The 16679-nt window shown below is 38.2% G+C and overlaps 1 protein-coding gene across 1 annotated transcript in view; it reads left to right on the top strand.

The window, feature by feature from the left end:
- Positions 1 to 14960, top strand: part of LOC101159130 (lysophosphatidylcholine acyltransferase 1) — a 32834-nt gene extending 17874 nt beyond the window's left edge. The window contains exons 2-14 of the mRNA XM_004077761.5: positions 1793 to 1932; positions 2588 to 2802; positions 5752 to 5864; positions 6116 to 6176; positions 6770 to 6828; positions 7375 to 7409; positions 7848 to 7902; positions 8035 to 8117; positions 8611 to 8736; positions 9159 to 9312; positions 10191 to 10289; positions 10513 to 10654; positions 10787 to 14960. Coding sequence (XP_004077809.1) covers positions 1793 to 1932; positions 2588 to 2802; positions 5752 to 5864; positions 6116 to 6176; positions 6770 to 6828; positions 7375 to 7409; positions 7848 to 7902; positions 8035 to 8117; positions 8611 to 8736; positions 9159 to 9312; positions 10191 to 10289; positions 10513 to 10654; positions 10787 to 11004 — 1500 coding nt within the window. The 3' untranslated portion in view covers positions 11005 to 14960. The remainder of the gene's footprint in view (positions 1 to 1792; positions 1933 to 2587; positions 2803 to 5751; positions 5865 to 6115; positions 6177 to 6769; positions 6829 to 7374; positions 7410 to 7847; positions 7903 to 8034; positions 8118 to 8610; positions 8737 to 9158; positions 9313 to 10190; positions 10290 to 10512; positions 10655 to 10786) is intronic.
- Positions 14961 to 16679: the final 1719 nt, after the last annotated feature.

The raw sequence follows: 16679 nt of genomic DNA, 5'->3' as shown, positions 1-16679 counted from the left end.
AGATGAAATAAAACTGGCCCAAGTACTGAACCCTGAGGTACAATACACACAATATCTACAACTGTTGCTGTCTCTCTCAAATAGCTTTTCACCCATTCTAAAGCTGGTCCGCTCACTCCAAATTTATCAGTTTTATCAATTGGAATATCCTGATTTATTGTATCAAATGCTTTTTTTTTAATCTACGAAAACTCCTACATAATTTCTTCCATGACATTAGTTATTTTACCCGTTAGTTAGTATTCATCTGCTCACTCTAAAGCCATACTGGCTGTCTGCAAGTATATTATATTTATCACTGAATTTCCAAGTCTCGTTTTAGAACGTTTTTTTTGGGATCTTAGAAAACTGAGGGAGTAAGGAGACAGGCCTGTCATTTGTGAACTGATGTTTATCTCCAGATTTGTACAATGGGATTTATTTTATTTTTTTTGCAGTTTTCCTTTTCAGAGGAAATGTACCATTCTGGAATGATAAATTCCTGATATGAGCCATGCGTTTTGAAATGTCTTCAATTACCTTCTTGACTAACATATCAGTATCGTAGATTTGTTGTTCTTTCACTGCTTAGGGACTTCAATGACCTCTTTTTCCCCCCACTTCTTCATGAAACATAGTATTGATGTCACTTTCTATGAATTGAAGACCTTTGCTTATTGTTGGAATATCCTTAGCTAGACTTGGTTCAATATTATCATAGAAGTTGGTGCTATATCTTTCTGATTTTTATGAGTGTTTTCCCTATCCAGAAAATTAAATTCCGGCCCTTGTGGGGAGGTATTTCCGTTATTTAAAACTGTCAAAAAGCAGTAACGTGCACAGACCTTGCAAAACAGGAAATACCACTAACCTGTCTATCACCTGAAGCAGAACCAAGCAATGTCAGACTGAAATACACGATGATTCTCCAGCAATATTAGGGCGTCAGGGGCTCAGGCGGTTGAGCAGGTCGGCGGTGCGATCCCCGCTTCCCCCAGCCAACTGTCATCGTGTCTTTGGGAAAGACACTTCACACTCCGGCCTCCAGTGCGGCTCCACTGTTGTGTGAATGTGTATGAATGATTCAGGTGATGGTTAGAGGGGCCATAGGCGCAAACGGCAGCCACGCCTCTGTTAGTCTGCCCCAGGGCAGCTGGAGCTACATCAGTAGCCACATCACCAAGTACGAATGAGGAGGGAATGAATAATGGACGTACATTGTAAGCGCTTTTGAGCGTCTGGAAAAGTGCAGATAAATCCAATCCATTATTCTTACTATTAAAAACGACAAATGTTAGATCTGCACAGCAGAATCTAAACTGCAAGAAGAAATTCTGAGAATTTGGTTTTAGTTCCTAGCTCATTCACAGGTTGTTGACAAAATTGTCAGTTTTACGTTTGTTCTGTAAAACTTGAAAACAGTAGAATTTATTTATGAATTAATGTTTTGTTTTTAAATGGAACTGATCAAGCATTTTAGCGGTCTGCTTTATTTATGTTCTCTTTTAAAGCTTAAAAGCTTTTGCTTTCATTTTCAGCTTAGTTTGTAATAAAAATGCCTTTTCTTATCTGAAATGAAACAATTGCATCATGTTCCTTCAGTGCATCTGTTATGTTTAAAGTATGATAAACACATATTTGCATCTGAACAACCTTCTGATGATTACACATTTCTCTTATGAACCTCAGTGTTCAAATTTGACAAGTTATTTGGATTATATTGTAATATGTATTCCATTACACCATAGCGAAAATTTCTACTGAGTGAATATAGTAATTATAACTTTGTGTTTTTCTCATTCCTTTTTCTCAGATCGCTCTGATGACAGTCACACTATTCCCAATCCGCCTTTTCATGGCTGCGTTCATGATGTTACTGGCTTGGCCTTTTGCCTTTCTCGCCACAATAGGTCGCTCAGAGACCACTGTTGAGCCACAGTGCCTCTGGAGAAGGTGAGTGCTGTGGTGAACGTCTGTGCATCTTAAGGATTTTTTTGTTATTTTTTTTTACTGGGGAAAAAAAAGCATAGCATTTCTTGACATGTGAGAGCAAGTCAGCAAATGTTTCCAACTTCAGATATGAATAAAGCTTTGTACGATCACATTACAATCAAACTCCTTTCACCACCAGTTAATAACAAATGTTGATTTATTAAATATTATTTGTCTTTGAAAACCTTGTTTGTAATCCTGCAACTAACAGAAAACTCTTGAACTGAAAGCATCAAATACTTCAGTATTTATACTTACACTTTATTATAATACTAGAAAAGCTCAAATCTAAATATTTGACATGTAGTCATTAAAACAAAGGGCAGGGAGAGTCTGTATGAATGATGTTTGAAACATTGTTTTTTTGTTTTAGTTTTACTGCTTCATTTTTTATAGTTTGTCCTGTATTTTAAATCTTACCATTTAATATGAATTGTACTATCCTTTTTCCTTTAAAAAAGAAAATTTGCATTTTTGTAAACTAGAAATGCTTTTCACCACAGACTACTTTAACCAGTTTTTTATTTTATTTCCTAAATGTAATTATTTATTTATTTTAAAGAAACCACAATGTAAATTAGAAATGTTCCTCAATCTTCCACAACTTTCTTTTCAGACTGGTGGACGTCATTCTGAAACTCATCATGCGGGCCATGTGGTTTGCAGGAGGTTTCCATTGGATGACCATCAAAGGGCAAAGGGCATTGCCTACAGAAGCACCCATCCTTACCCTGGCGCCCCATTCATCCTATTTTGATGCCATCCCAGTCACAATGACGATGTCCTCTATCGTCATGAAGGCAGAAAGCAAGGACATACCTCTCTGGGGCAGTAAGTAGAAAACCACAACTGATTTGTTTTCTAGTTTCTTTGCTTTTTTTCATATACTGACGTAGCTGTGATTAAAAATGAAACCTTTTGGACAAGGATTGCCCAAAGAAGAGAGTAGGTGCTGTTTTTGCCAAGACACTTCACTTTGTTTAAGAACCTCCTTGTAGTCAAACAAACGTAGTTACTGAATCAGAAAGTAAAAGAACTTACTAGATGAGGAGAAGCTTTTTTTCTGTGCAAAAGTTCTTAAGCCTTTAAAAAAAGATTTGTTTTTCTGTTTCGTTCAGTTCTTTTTTTGACTGTCGGTTCTTTTGTGCAACTAAAAATTTAAGTATTTATCACGTTTGTCTCTGTAATAGTCACCATTCATCTGAAATTCAAAGAAAAGGTTTTCCACCATTTCTCATGCAAGCAGATCTTCGCAGGAGATCAGACGTGCTCTCATGATTTATGGCACTCAACCTCTTGTGCAAGGGCTTGCTTGATTACTGTAATGCACTTCCTATAGAGCTACCAGACTGCACACTCAAACCTCTGCAAAGGATTCAGCTGCACGCCTCATTTTTGTCTAACCAAAAAGAACTCAAGTCTTTGCACCGACTTCCAGTATGTGCCCACATCACATTCAAAGCCCTGATGTTTGTTTATCAATGTATTGATGTTTGTCTATCGAGTTCGAATATCGAATATTCCCCCACACTAGGCTTTGCAAATTAAAGAGTTTTAGTCCCATTAGTTGTCAAACACCTTGGTGTGTGAAGTTTGTTCTCCACATGTGATCCATCTTCTGGCGGACTGATGAGCTCCAGACACAGGCGCACATAAGAACCATTGGTATGGTTTAACCCTTTGATCCAACCCCCTAATGCCGAGTGTCAAGCAGGGAGACTTTGGGTTGACTCGGTTGACCTTCCAGTCTCAGGGCAGACACTCTAACACAAGGCCACTGAGTTGTGGGTGAGTGATGTCTGGTAGTCGTTGCACGACATCCCAAAAGAGCACAATCTAAACTTCTCAACTCTTTCATCCCACAGCGGTGAAATGGCCTATCTCGGCACACACAGCCTCCTCATTTGCAATCTTCATAAAAACGGAATTATTTTGCAATTTCCTCGGCACATAAAAAAAAGAAGCTCTTTGTGTCTTGGCTAAGACGCTTTTCTTACAGCACTTTTTTACAACATGTGACCCATACCTGTTGTTTTGTCACTTTTGTTCTTCATTTGGAAAAACGCATCTGGAAAATAACCACATCTAAATCCAATATTTGATTCATTAAAACCACGTTCCTTTTGAAATTAAAGCTCTGCACAGCTACTTCAAGATCTATTGTATGTGAACGGTAACTAGACCTTTAAAACATGAAAATGTCCCACAAGATGGTAATTCAGGACCCAGCCTAGGAGCCATGGCGACTACTTATAAGAAAGGTCATGTTACCACCATGGAAACAGATTTTGCTCTCTTTATTCAAATGTGTTTGCATCTGAAGTTCAGACTGAAACAGATGCCACTCATCTCTATTTAGCCATTTTTCTGCAGACTCACATCAGACTTGTTTTTTCTGCTAAATACAGTTTTATTTTATTTAAATGTTAAAAGCTCTTTTTTCAGTTTTTTCACTGACTTTTTTCTGTGAAAAGAAACTTTCCAAATACTTTTATTTTTTGTTGACTTTTCTAGCTTGTGGGTTTCAATTTGGTGATCAACACCAGCCGCTAAAGGTGTGTCAAGAATCAGTAAGAAGTGTTTGAGTATCCAGTAGTTTTCCTAAATAAAACTTCCTTCAGAATGAGATTGTAAATAAAAAGGGGAAAAAATGAAGTTTTATTTATTTATTTTTCTCTCCTGGGGTTTGGGTACCACTGGTCTACAGAGTGCAACTTCATTATCTGTTCACTTTTGACCATTATTCTAAGCATTGGCTCATTTTATTATTACCATGTAACCAGGAAGGCAAAAATCAACAGTAAAGATGTTTATTTTCTAACTTTTACCTAAAAGGGGGATAAAAATGGGCTTTTAAATTGCACATAGTTTTTGTCTCTGTACACTTAAACGTCCCTTTGCAAAGGGCAGATAGGCCCAGCCTGGGTGCAGACAGTACACACGAGTCTGTCAACATATCCTATTAACTAGCTCGCACGTGCAATCACTCCTGCAGTTGCAAGTGAGGCCACTGGCTTATGTCTCTGCCAGCAGGATGCACAAGAAAGATCTATGAGTGTTATTTTAGTCTGCCTTTCTCCTCCTGCCTTTGTGCTGGGTCAGCAGTTTGCCACATTATTACCCTTCAGGCTGAGTGAAACGTGGCAAAGTTCAAACAGCAACACTTGTTCATACTGCAGAATGTACCCACATTGTTTCTGAAAGCCACTAATGCATGTCTGCAAAGATTGTGCTTTTCTAAAATAGGACCAGGCTTTACACATTCCCCCTGTCTGCTGCCTCTGGAACCGGCCGTCCTCTGAGCGGTTGTGGTCCGCCAGCATCGGACTCGTACAAAGATCCTTTGCATGCCGAGCATGTGGAGTCTGTAATAAGCATTAGACATGATCAGCTGGCCTCACGTGTACAGGGTGTCTTTTGTCTGCACTTCACTTCAACAACAACCCGGATCTTTTTGTTGGATCTGTAGTCCACGGATGAGCTCAAATTGCGTCCTCTTGAAACTGAATCCTGTAATTTTCCCAATATGTTAATGACTCCAGGCGTGCAGATAGGCAAAGTTGTACATGCATGTTAATGTATTTTTAAAAAAATATTCAAGAAGTGTGGTTTGTGTCGATATTGACTTTATATACTCAGACTGAAAAGTTTTAAGAAATAAACATTTTTAAATATGAATAAACTTAAAGACCTTATTTTTTTCCCAATATTACCTTTTTTTATTTTTTATAATTTACATGAAAGCTCACAAAGCTTCCTATCTTTTCCCTCTGTGTCCAGCTCTGATTAAATACATCCGGCCGGTGTTCGTGTCTCGATCGGACCAGAACTCGAGAAAGAAAACCGTGGAGGAGATCAAACGCAGAGCTCACTCTCGAGGAGAATGGCCTCAAGTAAGCACATTGTTTTCATGTTTTATGCGAGAACACCTGAGAATTAAACCGGAATGCACAGGAACCTGCTTTAGTTTTGTTCAGTAAATGCTGATATGCTGGTCCTTTCAAAGTCTTTCTTTTAGTTCCCCTTAGATACTATGTTACTAATTCAGCAGTTTCCAAATAAAATAACGTAAAATAATATCAAATTTCAGTCCATAACATGATGGATTTCTCAAATGTTTTAATTTTTTAACTTTTACCCACAGATCATGATTTTTCCAGAGGGGACCTGTACTAACAGATCCTGCCTCATAACCTTTAAGCCAGGTATTTTCACTGCTTTGTTTGTTCATTACATGTATCGGCTGTCTTACCGTTTCATTGCTTCGTTTTACCAACCAGTTAATAGTTTGTGCGTTTTAGCTTTTTGGCCTCTCTTGTCCTTTAGTCAGTCAGGTTTAAGCATGCAGACTGTCGCCTCTTTTTCCTGTTTTCACTCTCCAGTTGAGTGTCCAGCTGGATTCCACTGTGCTGTTAGGATTTCCTGGATTTCTGTCCTGTTAGGATTTCTTTCTTTCACACCTGATCCCTCTCCTAATCACAAAAGGCAAAAGCAACAGAAAGATTTAACGTAAATGGAGTATGACGGCGTACTGCGACGGTTCTTTTCACACAGCGCTAAAAAAATGCAGATACGGGAAAACGATGTAGTTTAAAGGAAAAAAAACGACAAATCTTGACTATTTTAGTGCTTAAAAAAAATGTACTCAAAGGTTTAAAGAAAACCTGAGGAAATGCCAAGCAACATTATAATGAAAAGGTTATTATGAAGCATCTTGTAAAATATTTGTTTCCATATTGTTGCTCATATCTTATCTTTGGAGATGACAAAAATTGATTGCAATTTTTTTTTTCTCTAGGAGCCTTCATTCCTGCTGTTCCAGTGCAACCAGTTGTAATCCGTTACCCCAACAAACTAGTAAGATTAGTAGCTGATATATTAGCAATCAAAGTGCTTTAAACTACTAATATTGTAAAAATGTACATATATATTTTAGTGCTTTAAAATGATTTTTTTTAAGTTGACAAAAGAATGACCAAAAGTCTACTTTTCTTTTTTGTTTCCATTTTACGACTTGATCGCAAAACTGATCAGTCAACACTCATCACCTCATTACACCCAAAGTGTCAGATCATTTAGAGTTTATTTCAGAGCTGCACTGTTTTGTCTTTCTAACCTTTGACATATTTGCTAAACAGAGATTCTGATGATGAAAAGGTTCTGTTCTTTACTGATGATCAGTTGTTTTACCTGAGAGTCTTCCAGTTGAAAGGCAGAGAAAGTTGCAGCTGATTCAGCTAAAAAGCCCAAATCCTTTAAACATACAACCCTGTTTTTGAGGGAAAAGACTTCTTACTTCAGCTGCATTTCATTCAGGACTGTTTCACCAGAAGAAAACGAGCATCTTTAGAGTGATAAACATAAAAAAAAAATTATTCTTCATTATTTTATTTTTCTTTTCAGGACTCAATTACATGGACGTGGCAAGGACCAGGGGCGTAAGTACACACACAACGTATTTAACACACCCCGTGTTTGTGGAATCAAAGTATTAAAAAAAAAATGTGAACAAGCTTTGATCTTTTAAGCACATTCGCCTTTTTATGTCTGCAAGCTAAATGCTTCACAATTTCATAGCCTCTTAAAAGAAACAGCATTATCTCATTGATTACCCAACACTTTGTTTCAAAGTCATTTACCACAAACTTTGATTACCTACATTAGTCTCTGCCAAACAGTGACTTTGAGGAACAAATAGGGCTGCGGTTTAAACAAAGGCCAAAGATTGTTGCTTAATTTAAAAGATGAAATAAATGTTATAAATCCAAAATGTAAACTGAAACCTTCTGCTGAACTTAAAAAAAACTTCCACAATTTTTTTTTTCATTTTTTTCATCCCATTTAAAAAATATATTTTTCTGTCTTTTTAAATAAAGGTTTGCAATCTTGTGGCTGACACTCTGCCAGTTACACAACGAGTTTGTGATTGAAGTGAGTATGCAAGTATTTTCCCGTTTGAGGAACTGTTATCCTAAAACGGTTTTAAAACTGCTGTTGGGAAAAAATGTCCAGCAGGTGTGAGGTGGAGAACACTCATGCCCCGCCTCTTGCTCCCTCTTCCAGTTCCTCCCCATATACACTCCCTCAGAGGAGGAGAAAAAGAACCCCGCTCTCTTCGCTGTCAATGTCAGACGAGTCATGGCGCAGTAAGTCCAGAGTGTTGATGGAGTTTGGAGATTTATTACAAGTATTGATGTTTGATTCATTAGGATCTAACGTTATTATCCACGGTCAGCAGATATACAGCAAATGTTTTCAAAAATATGAAGAAAATGCTCTATTTTATCCACAAATTTATCCACAAAAAATTAAATAAATAAGCTTAGATTCCCACTGCAAAGCAGGTGAATTCTAGCAAGGGTTTGTCACTGTTTCTATTGTCTTAGTTTTTATTTGTTTTGCACAGGTTAGTTTGTAGTTTTACAGTTGTGGTCAACTCAGATCCAAAACTGAAGAAAAAAACACGCACTCCTGATGTTTTGGTGTTTTTTTAGACATTTTATTTCTTTCAGATTTCAAAAAGGGCTCGTTTTTTTTCTCTGGTCCGTTACCTCCATTATCTTTAGCTTAAATCATTGGAACTTAAGGCCTGCTTTGTATCGATTTGCTCACTCGAATCTCCCCCTATGTTTCCTTTAGAGCCCTCGGGGTTCCCATCACCGATTATTCATTTGAGGACTGCCAGCTGGCCATGGCAGAGGGGCAGCTGAAACTGCCGGTGGAAACCTGTCTGCTGGAGTTCGCACGACTTGTCAGAAGACTGGGGTGAGTCGCTCAAACCTTTGTAAAGCAGTGGACCATCAAGGTAAATAAAATGTTCAGTAGAGATGCCTTGCTGGAGTTTTGTAGAACCAGTATGGGTGGAAGTTTCAATGTTTTCTAGGAAGGATCTTTGCTCAGGTGTATCCGAGCGGTTGGTTTATTTAGTGTGGGTGTTTGAGCTGGTGTGAGCTGACATGTAAAAACAAGCAGCTGTTTTACACTATTCAGCTACCTGTTGGCCAATGGAAGATATGCAATTCAATAAGAAAATCATGAAAAGTTTGCAAATGTATTCCCCAAAACGCTGCAAAACGTGATCACCTTTAAATTTAGAAAAGTGTTTTTACAGATATGATTAAGCAGGGTTGAGATGTCTTAGTTTAGACGTCAAACTATGCAGTAAGCAGTTTTCTGCCCCGTCACAGGCTTAAGCCCGCCAACAGTGAGAAGGTCCTGCAGGACTACGGGAACAGAGCCAGGAAGCTGGAGGGACAGAAGCTGGACCTCCAGGGTTTTGCTCACTTCCTCGATGTTCCAGTGTCCGACATGCTTCGAGATATGTTTGCTCTTTTTGATGAGGTAAAAGCTGCTGCAGCCTTTTCTCAATCCTCACTTTTGTTACATCCACGCACATATAAACATGCAGCAACTGTACTTAGGGCAGAATGTGTTTTATTTAAAGACCCACTCTGGTGAAAATTGTGTTCTTTACCATTTTCTTGTAGTTTTTTTCTCATTTAGCTTCCTGACTACCAAAGGAAAAAAATGTTATCCAGTCAAAAATAGTTTAAATCTATAAAAACTACAATTCCCAGAGTCCCACCATGTCACGTTTGGTATCATTAGAAAGCCCCAAATGTCCTCGGTATATCCTAATAGGAGTTCATTCAGGGGTGTGCAGTGGCTGGGAGATATCCAGGTTTAGAAATGTCTTCACGTTTGCATTGCTGGTATCCATGCTGTATGTAAAGACAATTCACTTTTTCTTTATTCAAATGGTTTTGAATCAGGCGCAGACGGTAAAATGCTGTTTGGGGGGGAAAAAAGTGCATTTGTGATGAAAACAGAATGAATTAATTTTTTTATTTTGGCTAAAAATGGCACAATTATAATGAAGACCACTGGGAACACTTGTAAAATAGATTAACATCAGAGTGGGATTTCAATGTGTCTGTTCATAAAATGGACAGCCTGTTTTTTTGTTTTTTTTGTTTTGTTATTTACGATTGTTGTCCATTTTTATAGTTGTTTCATTTATTTAGATTAGAAATTTGAATTTGCATTGAAGTGAGTGTGATTTGAATCAGGAATGGAGTCTGATCATCATAATCTGAATAATCGTTTATTATTGATGCTTAAATAATTCCCTAAAAATGTTTTTTTTTTTGTTTTTGTATTAGTAGGCTTAGTCTCTTGATTTTAAAAAGTGGGGATGCTTTCCGTTATCTCTTCAACAGGATGAAGATAACAGCATGGACATTAGAGAATATGTGATCGCCTTATCTGTAGTTTGCAGACCCACCAAAACTCTGGAAACGATGAAATTGGCCTTCAAGGTAGGTTTCGTTCCAGCCTTTGTTCTTTCAAATAAACAATTCAGCATGACTTTGACTCAATAACATAAATTGAGCTACAGCTAGCAAGACTTTTTAGTAAAATGAGACATTTGAATGTACAACTTCTACTCCGGGGAAAGCATTTTGTGTTATACAGCAAAATATCAATGCAGAATAAAGAAGGTCAGATAGTGTTGTTGCATAGTATGTTTTTGCTCTGCAGATGTTTGAGGCAGAGGAGGACAGTGCCATCACAGAGGCAGAACTGGCAGTCATGCTAAAGACGGCTTTAGGAGTGACTCATCTGGATGTGTCACATCTCTTCACTGCCATCGATATTGCTGACACGGGGAAGATGACTTTTGGTAAGAGATTTGAAAAGATTCCACCGCTCTTTCTTTACGAGGAGCAAAAAAATTAATTTGTTGCCTTGGAAGCGTTGAAGTTGGTGTTTAGATTTTCAATGGTCTTTGGCTCCCCCTTGTGGTTCTTTCCAGACAAGTTCAGATGCTTTGTGGAGGAGAACCCAGACTTTTCGGAGGACTATTTATATGCAGACAATGCAGACCTTCAGAGTCGACAAAAACAACCCAGCCCGTCCACCCTGGACGTACACGCCACTGCCACCAGCAAAACCGCCAACGGCATCTGTCCCGACTTCAGCCCCAGAGACCACGACGGCACGAAAGACGCACTCCTGAAGAAACACAACTAAGAGGTTTAGACATGTAGGAGCGAACGCGCCCCTCTCCCGGTGAGAGGAGGCTTTTCTGAGGGAGCACAAATCAATCACATTAGTATTTTTGCTTAAAAGCAAAGGAAACATACTTTTAATGGATCACAGCTACAAAAAAGAGAAAAGGTTTACCGTTTTGTGGCTGTTAAATCTTTCCGATTTTCAGTTTATCTCCCCCTCTTATAAGAAGAGACATTAGAATGTCAATCGATAAATTATTATTATTATTAATTTTTTATTTTAATTTTTAGATTTATACTTGAAGGGCCGACCCTTTTTAGGATCCACTGGCGTTTTTTGTTTGGTTTCCTCGTCACATATTAGAAACTGTGCATGTTTTCTCACACAAGGGAAGCAACGATGGAACAATCTTTGTTCTGTACGCGGGACGAAACTTTAAAAGGAAACTCCTTTGACTCTCTTTTTAAACTTTCGTCTGTTTTTCCTCTTCTTTCGTGGTAGCTGCCTTTTCAATCGGAGGGTGCAGAGTGACTCTGCTTATTGTCTAAAGGGTTGAGGACCTGGGGGTACCAGTGACGGTTCTGATGCGTGTCGCTTCAGTCATAACTTTGAGGTTAACTCAGGTCTCTGCGAGTTCAACTGAGACTGACATGAGCCGGTGTGTGTGTGTGTGTCTGTGTGTATGCGTCTGTGTGTGTGTGTGTGTGTGGGATGGGTTTGTATTTGAACAGTAATTTTTGATTTAGCTCAGGGTATAAAGACAAAATGTAAATATTTACTCCTATAATAATATGATGTCATTATTTGCATGTAAACCCCTTTTTTCTTTTGTTTTTTACAAGCCCCCGTGTGCATCTCTGTCATTCGCTTTGTTTGGTATTACTGTTGTTTCAAGTCAATTTTTCTTTTTCTTAAACTGCAGTTAAACAAAGTGGACCAAAAATACATGGGGTCATTCAGTTTTTTTTCCTACATTTAAAGGCGTCCTTTTGTATGTTCGCCATGTAAAGAAGGGTACCGTGTGCACACTGAAAGCACATTCATTAAGAACTGCAAAACATTCTTTCAGCGTTCCTCCTCGCCTGTCCACACAGGCATTTTTATCCTGGAATTTTTGAGCATTCCTGGTCATGTTTAGGAGTTCTGCTTTACTCAGAATCATGTCTAGAATCCACAGAAGAAAGTTCTGAAAAGCTACGTTCACACCGGGCGCCCTAAAAGCGTGTTCTTGAACTCCCGTTTAGCCCACGGCGTTCACACTGAACAAGTAAAGAGGGGCTGCTGCTTCTTTTTTCTACGATTTATGAGCGCATGTCCGCCACCTACAGTTCGCAGAGGCTCGTTGTGGAATGTAGTAGTGGTGCAAGTCTCGCAAATCTTGCTCCAGGCTTTTTCTTTCACTGCTCTGTTCTGATCCATGAAAGACTTGGTGTCATAGAAATTCAGACAAACCACAATTATTGATTTCTCCTCCATGATCAATTTCAAACGATTGGCACGTCCCTGAATACAAATAGACGCCATTCATACATCTCTAACAAATCCCAGCCCCCGATTGGTCAAAGTTTGACCTATTTTAACCTTAAACGCACATTCAATGGCTGCATTTTTTTCTTCTATATCGAGTCCAAAAACGGTCTTAAAATTATGCAAGGGTTAACGGCCGACGAAGTGTGCGTTATTACTTTTTAACACACGCCGTGGAAGCCTGAACCGTCTGCGTCGGACAGTTCAGGCTCCCACGGCGTGTGTTTAAAAAGTAATAACGCACACTTCGTCGGCCGTTAACCCTTACTTAAGCTTGACCAAAATGCTCTTGACCAAAACGCTTTCATTGGAGGTGGGGGCTTGAACAAATGCGGCCAAAGGCGGTGTGAACGCAGCTTAACAGATGCTGGTTATGAATGTAAATGGAAAGTAAAACACCGTCATGTTTTTGTTTGAGATGATAGAAATGACGGGTTTTATCATAGCTGCCGCTGTTTAAAAAAAAAAAAAAAAAAAAAAGGTTGGCCAATTTTTTTAAAGTAAGGTGAAGGGTTAAAATCATTCAATGAAGAATTGAAACTAGACAGGACCATTCTTCTCAGTTGGGATACATTTTGATATCATAGAATGCATTTTCCCATTCCTAACATGTTTTTTTATTTATAAAGTCTGACTTGTTTATATGAAATTAGGAAATGTGGTTGTTTTTTGACCTTCTTTGTCCCTTTTTTGTTCCAGTTTTTAACATCTTACAGGGCTTTTACAGCATTGCGGTTTCTAAAGGACGTGTTAGTTGAGGGCTTCCCCTCCCCCGAGCAGACGTAGTGCCAACTGTCCCAATCTGAATCGAAGTGTATCTCGGTACATGCGACAAATTCCAAACGTAGTTCTCAGCGATTGTTCATACTCTTTGTATTCTCACTTTTTATTCGAGAGAAGTAACCCTTTTCAAAAGTGATTCTTTTGTATTTGGAATATTCCAGGACACTTAGAATAGATTATCTTTTTATTTGATATATTTATATAAAAGCATGATTTTTTTTTTTTTGTTTCCACTGCCATGACAAAGATCTGCGATCTTCTCTGCTTTGCAGATTCTATCGATGGAGCCTCGTCTTTTCCCTTTATTTTATTTTTTTATTTCTTTTTTGTATTGATGCCCTTCGTGCTGTATTTGTCCAGTGTAAATGTTACCGTTTGTAATCTTACTATGGCTGATTTGACTGCTTATAAGCGAAATGCAGATTTCATATGGAAACCAATAGCCTTGACAGCATCTATTCATTTTTATTACGATAAAAGAGAATGTACAGACAATCTTGTCACGATCAGAAGCTCCTCAGCGCTCTGATGTCCAGTGAACCTCTTCCTAAGAATTCATAGTTTTCAAAAGTTTGCTTTTGACCTCTTTTAAGCTCGTTTGTCGTTCAGCGTGAGGCGTGCAGGTTGAACTAAGTAAAGCGCGAGTGTGGCGGTGCGTCCGAGCCTGAGGTGAAGTTCCACCACATGACGGCGTCGGGCACACGGACGAGCACTCCAGACTGCACGCACACGCGCAGACTAACACGGACATGGTACATGACAATCTTTTTAGTATTGCTCCCTTTTTACGTTTTCCGGTTGAAATTGTATGGATGGAATTGTGCTCGCACTTTAGGTTTGTTTTTTTTTATTTGAAGAATTTAATACGTTTGTAGGTTACAGTATTGTAACAATTGCTTTTCTTATGATGAAACGTGTTTGTGGAGACATGAAGAAAATTAGAAATATTTTCCGTTTTTTTTTATTGATTCCTTGGGTTCAAAGAAAACCCCACCAGGATGTTTGTGTTAGTTTTTTGATTTTTTTTCACTCTGGAATGTTTGATAAAGAAAAGGAAAGCTAGCATCATTGCTGTTAGCCTAAAGACGTTTGCACCCTAGTGTGTGTGATCGTACAATCGTACAATCCACTGCAAAGACTAAAGCTTGAAACATTTAGAATGGAAAGCATATTGTCGTAAAACAAAAATAAAGTATTACACTGTAAAACAAAAGTTACCCAAAAATGAGCAACAATACCGCTAGAAATCTTTTTTTTTAACCGTTCTGAACTATTTGGGGGTTGAGGGGATTTTGTCTATAAAAATGCATTGCTTTTCACTTTGAATCTCCTATTTTCCAGATTGGTATGCATCTGAGAATATTTAAAACCTGCAAGCAAAACGTGTATTTATGCTATTGCTGCCTGTTTATCAGAGTTTGTTCAGTGGAAAGCCTAAGACGAAAGAAATATTGTCTTTCCGATGGCTTGATGTATGTGAACCAAGACCTTATTTTTCTGTATACGTCTCCTCTTTTCTATATTGAACAGGCTTTATTTTATTAATGCATTTTGAGGGTGAAGAGTCATGATGGCAAGCTACTCTGACTTTGTTTAGGACTGCTATGATGTTTAGTAACTTGTTGATGTGACTCTGGGATGAAATTAAAGAAACATTAACTCAACACTTGTCTGTTTCAGTTTCACTGTGGGAATTGGCTTGCGTGTTTTCAGTTGCAAGATAGTTTGATAAAACTGGTGTCGCCTGTTAGGTTAGAACCAAGAGGATGTCCATGAGGACCGGCTCCAAGACACCAACGTAGACTTGAAAAAACAGAGTTTACTTGGACATTATAATGGTCAAAATAACAGTTCTTGCTAATTCAATTCTTTTTTTCACAAAGTTATTTGAAATTATAAACTGGCCAATCGGATGCCCCAATAAAAGGAGAATCTGTCAAAACATTTGTCCGATTCTCCTGAGTTTACGTTCAGCTTATTCTGAATGGTGAAAGTGGTTGCCATAGAAACTGATTAAGACCACACTGACTGAATTGACTTCATTGCATAAGGAAGTAAGTCATTTTTTCACTCGGACCAGTTCTCAGAGATGCAGTAACTGGCTGAATTTGGATTTGCCAGATGACTACTGTTTTTTTTGTTGTTTTTTTTCCAGCTATTTTAAAAATTATAGCATTTGGTCTTAAAGTTTCTGTAAAAATGCTCAGAATTTTTGGCCCTAAATTTAGTGCTTAAGCCAAGGACAGACCAATTTTAGTCTTCCTCCTTAATAATTTGAAAATATAACTTGGAGCCAATTCACCACATAACTGATCATTCAATTTCACAAAGTAATGTCCATTCTGTCAAATGATAGAAATATGTTAGCAATGTGAATTCAACACCTTTATTCCTCGCATATCCGTGAAATTTAAAATAATTTGGGGTAAAATTTTAAAACCATTTTATTTAACATTTTTGAAGTGATACTAAAATGGGTGTGGCCTTTTCTTTTACAAGAGACCACTTGTCAGCTTTAAAACTTAACAGCTATGTTCCAGTAACTAGGTGTTTTTGTTTTGCTTGTATTTGCCCATTTTTGGTGAGGTTGATGATTTTATATCCAGCCTCGAACGAAACTCTGTACAAATACCAAACCAAAGACAAAAGAGACACGTTTTGGTCATATTCAATACAGTTAATGCATAGAAAACGCCTGAAACGAGGATAAAACAGATGTTGCTCTCTGATTGGTGCTGAAGGTTGGAGATGATTTGATCAGGTAGCTGTCAAGGGTTTGTGGTTTCTATTGCCATTTTTTTTGCGATATAGATGTCGCCATGTTGGAGCCAAACAACGTTGGTAAACAGGGGCTATGTCCGAATTCCTTCACTTCTCACTACGAAGTGCACTATATAGCGCGTTCGCCATTTTGCAGTGCTGTCCAAATCTACAATTTCAAAATCCTGTGCCCTAGACATTTCCCAGAAGTCTCTGTGAAAAACCAGTGTACTTCGATGCTCACTGGATTGGCAAATACATACCACAATGCATTGCATTTGAACAATTTTTGCAAATAAATTTGTATATAATTGTATTTTTTTTAAGTAAACAATCATCGTTTTCATCATCAGAACTGAGTGGATTCATAAATGGTCGTCGCAAAACGCTCATATCACTAAGTTTTTCTCTTCATGAATTCGGTGACGTCGTATTCGCCATTTAAAAAAAAAAAAATAGAAAAAAGGTGTAAGCACAGTGTCCGAATTGCTTTTAAAATCCAGGTCACGAAATAGTCCCGGACTATATAGTATTTTAGTTGCTTGGTATTAGGGTGGAAATTCGGAAACAGCCAGTAATTGGGTCGAGAAAGTCTGAGCCACCGTTTCTATGGCAACCAGTCC

The sequence above is a fragment of the Oryzias latipes genome, chromosome 16, assembly GCF_053564925.1.
Source record: "Oryzias latipes strain Hd-rR chromosome 16, Olatipes_Hd-rR_3.1".
In the NCBI taxonomy this organism is placed as follows: Eukaryota; Metazoa; Chordata; class Actinopteri; order Beloniformes; family Adrianichthyidae; genus Oryzias; species Oryzias latipes.
This window is presented reverse-complemented; position numbering and strand designations above follow the sequence as displayed.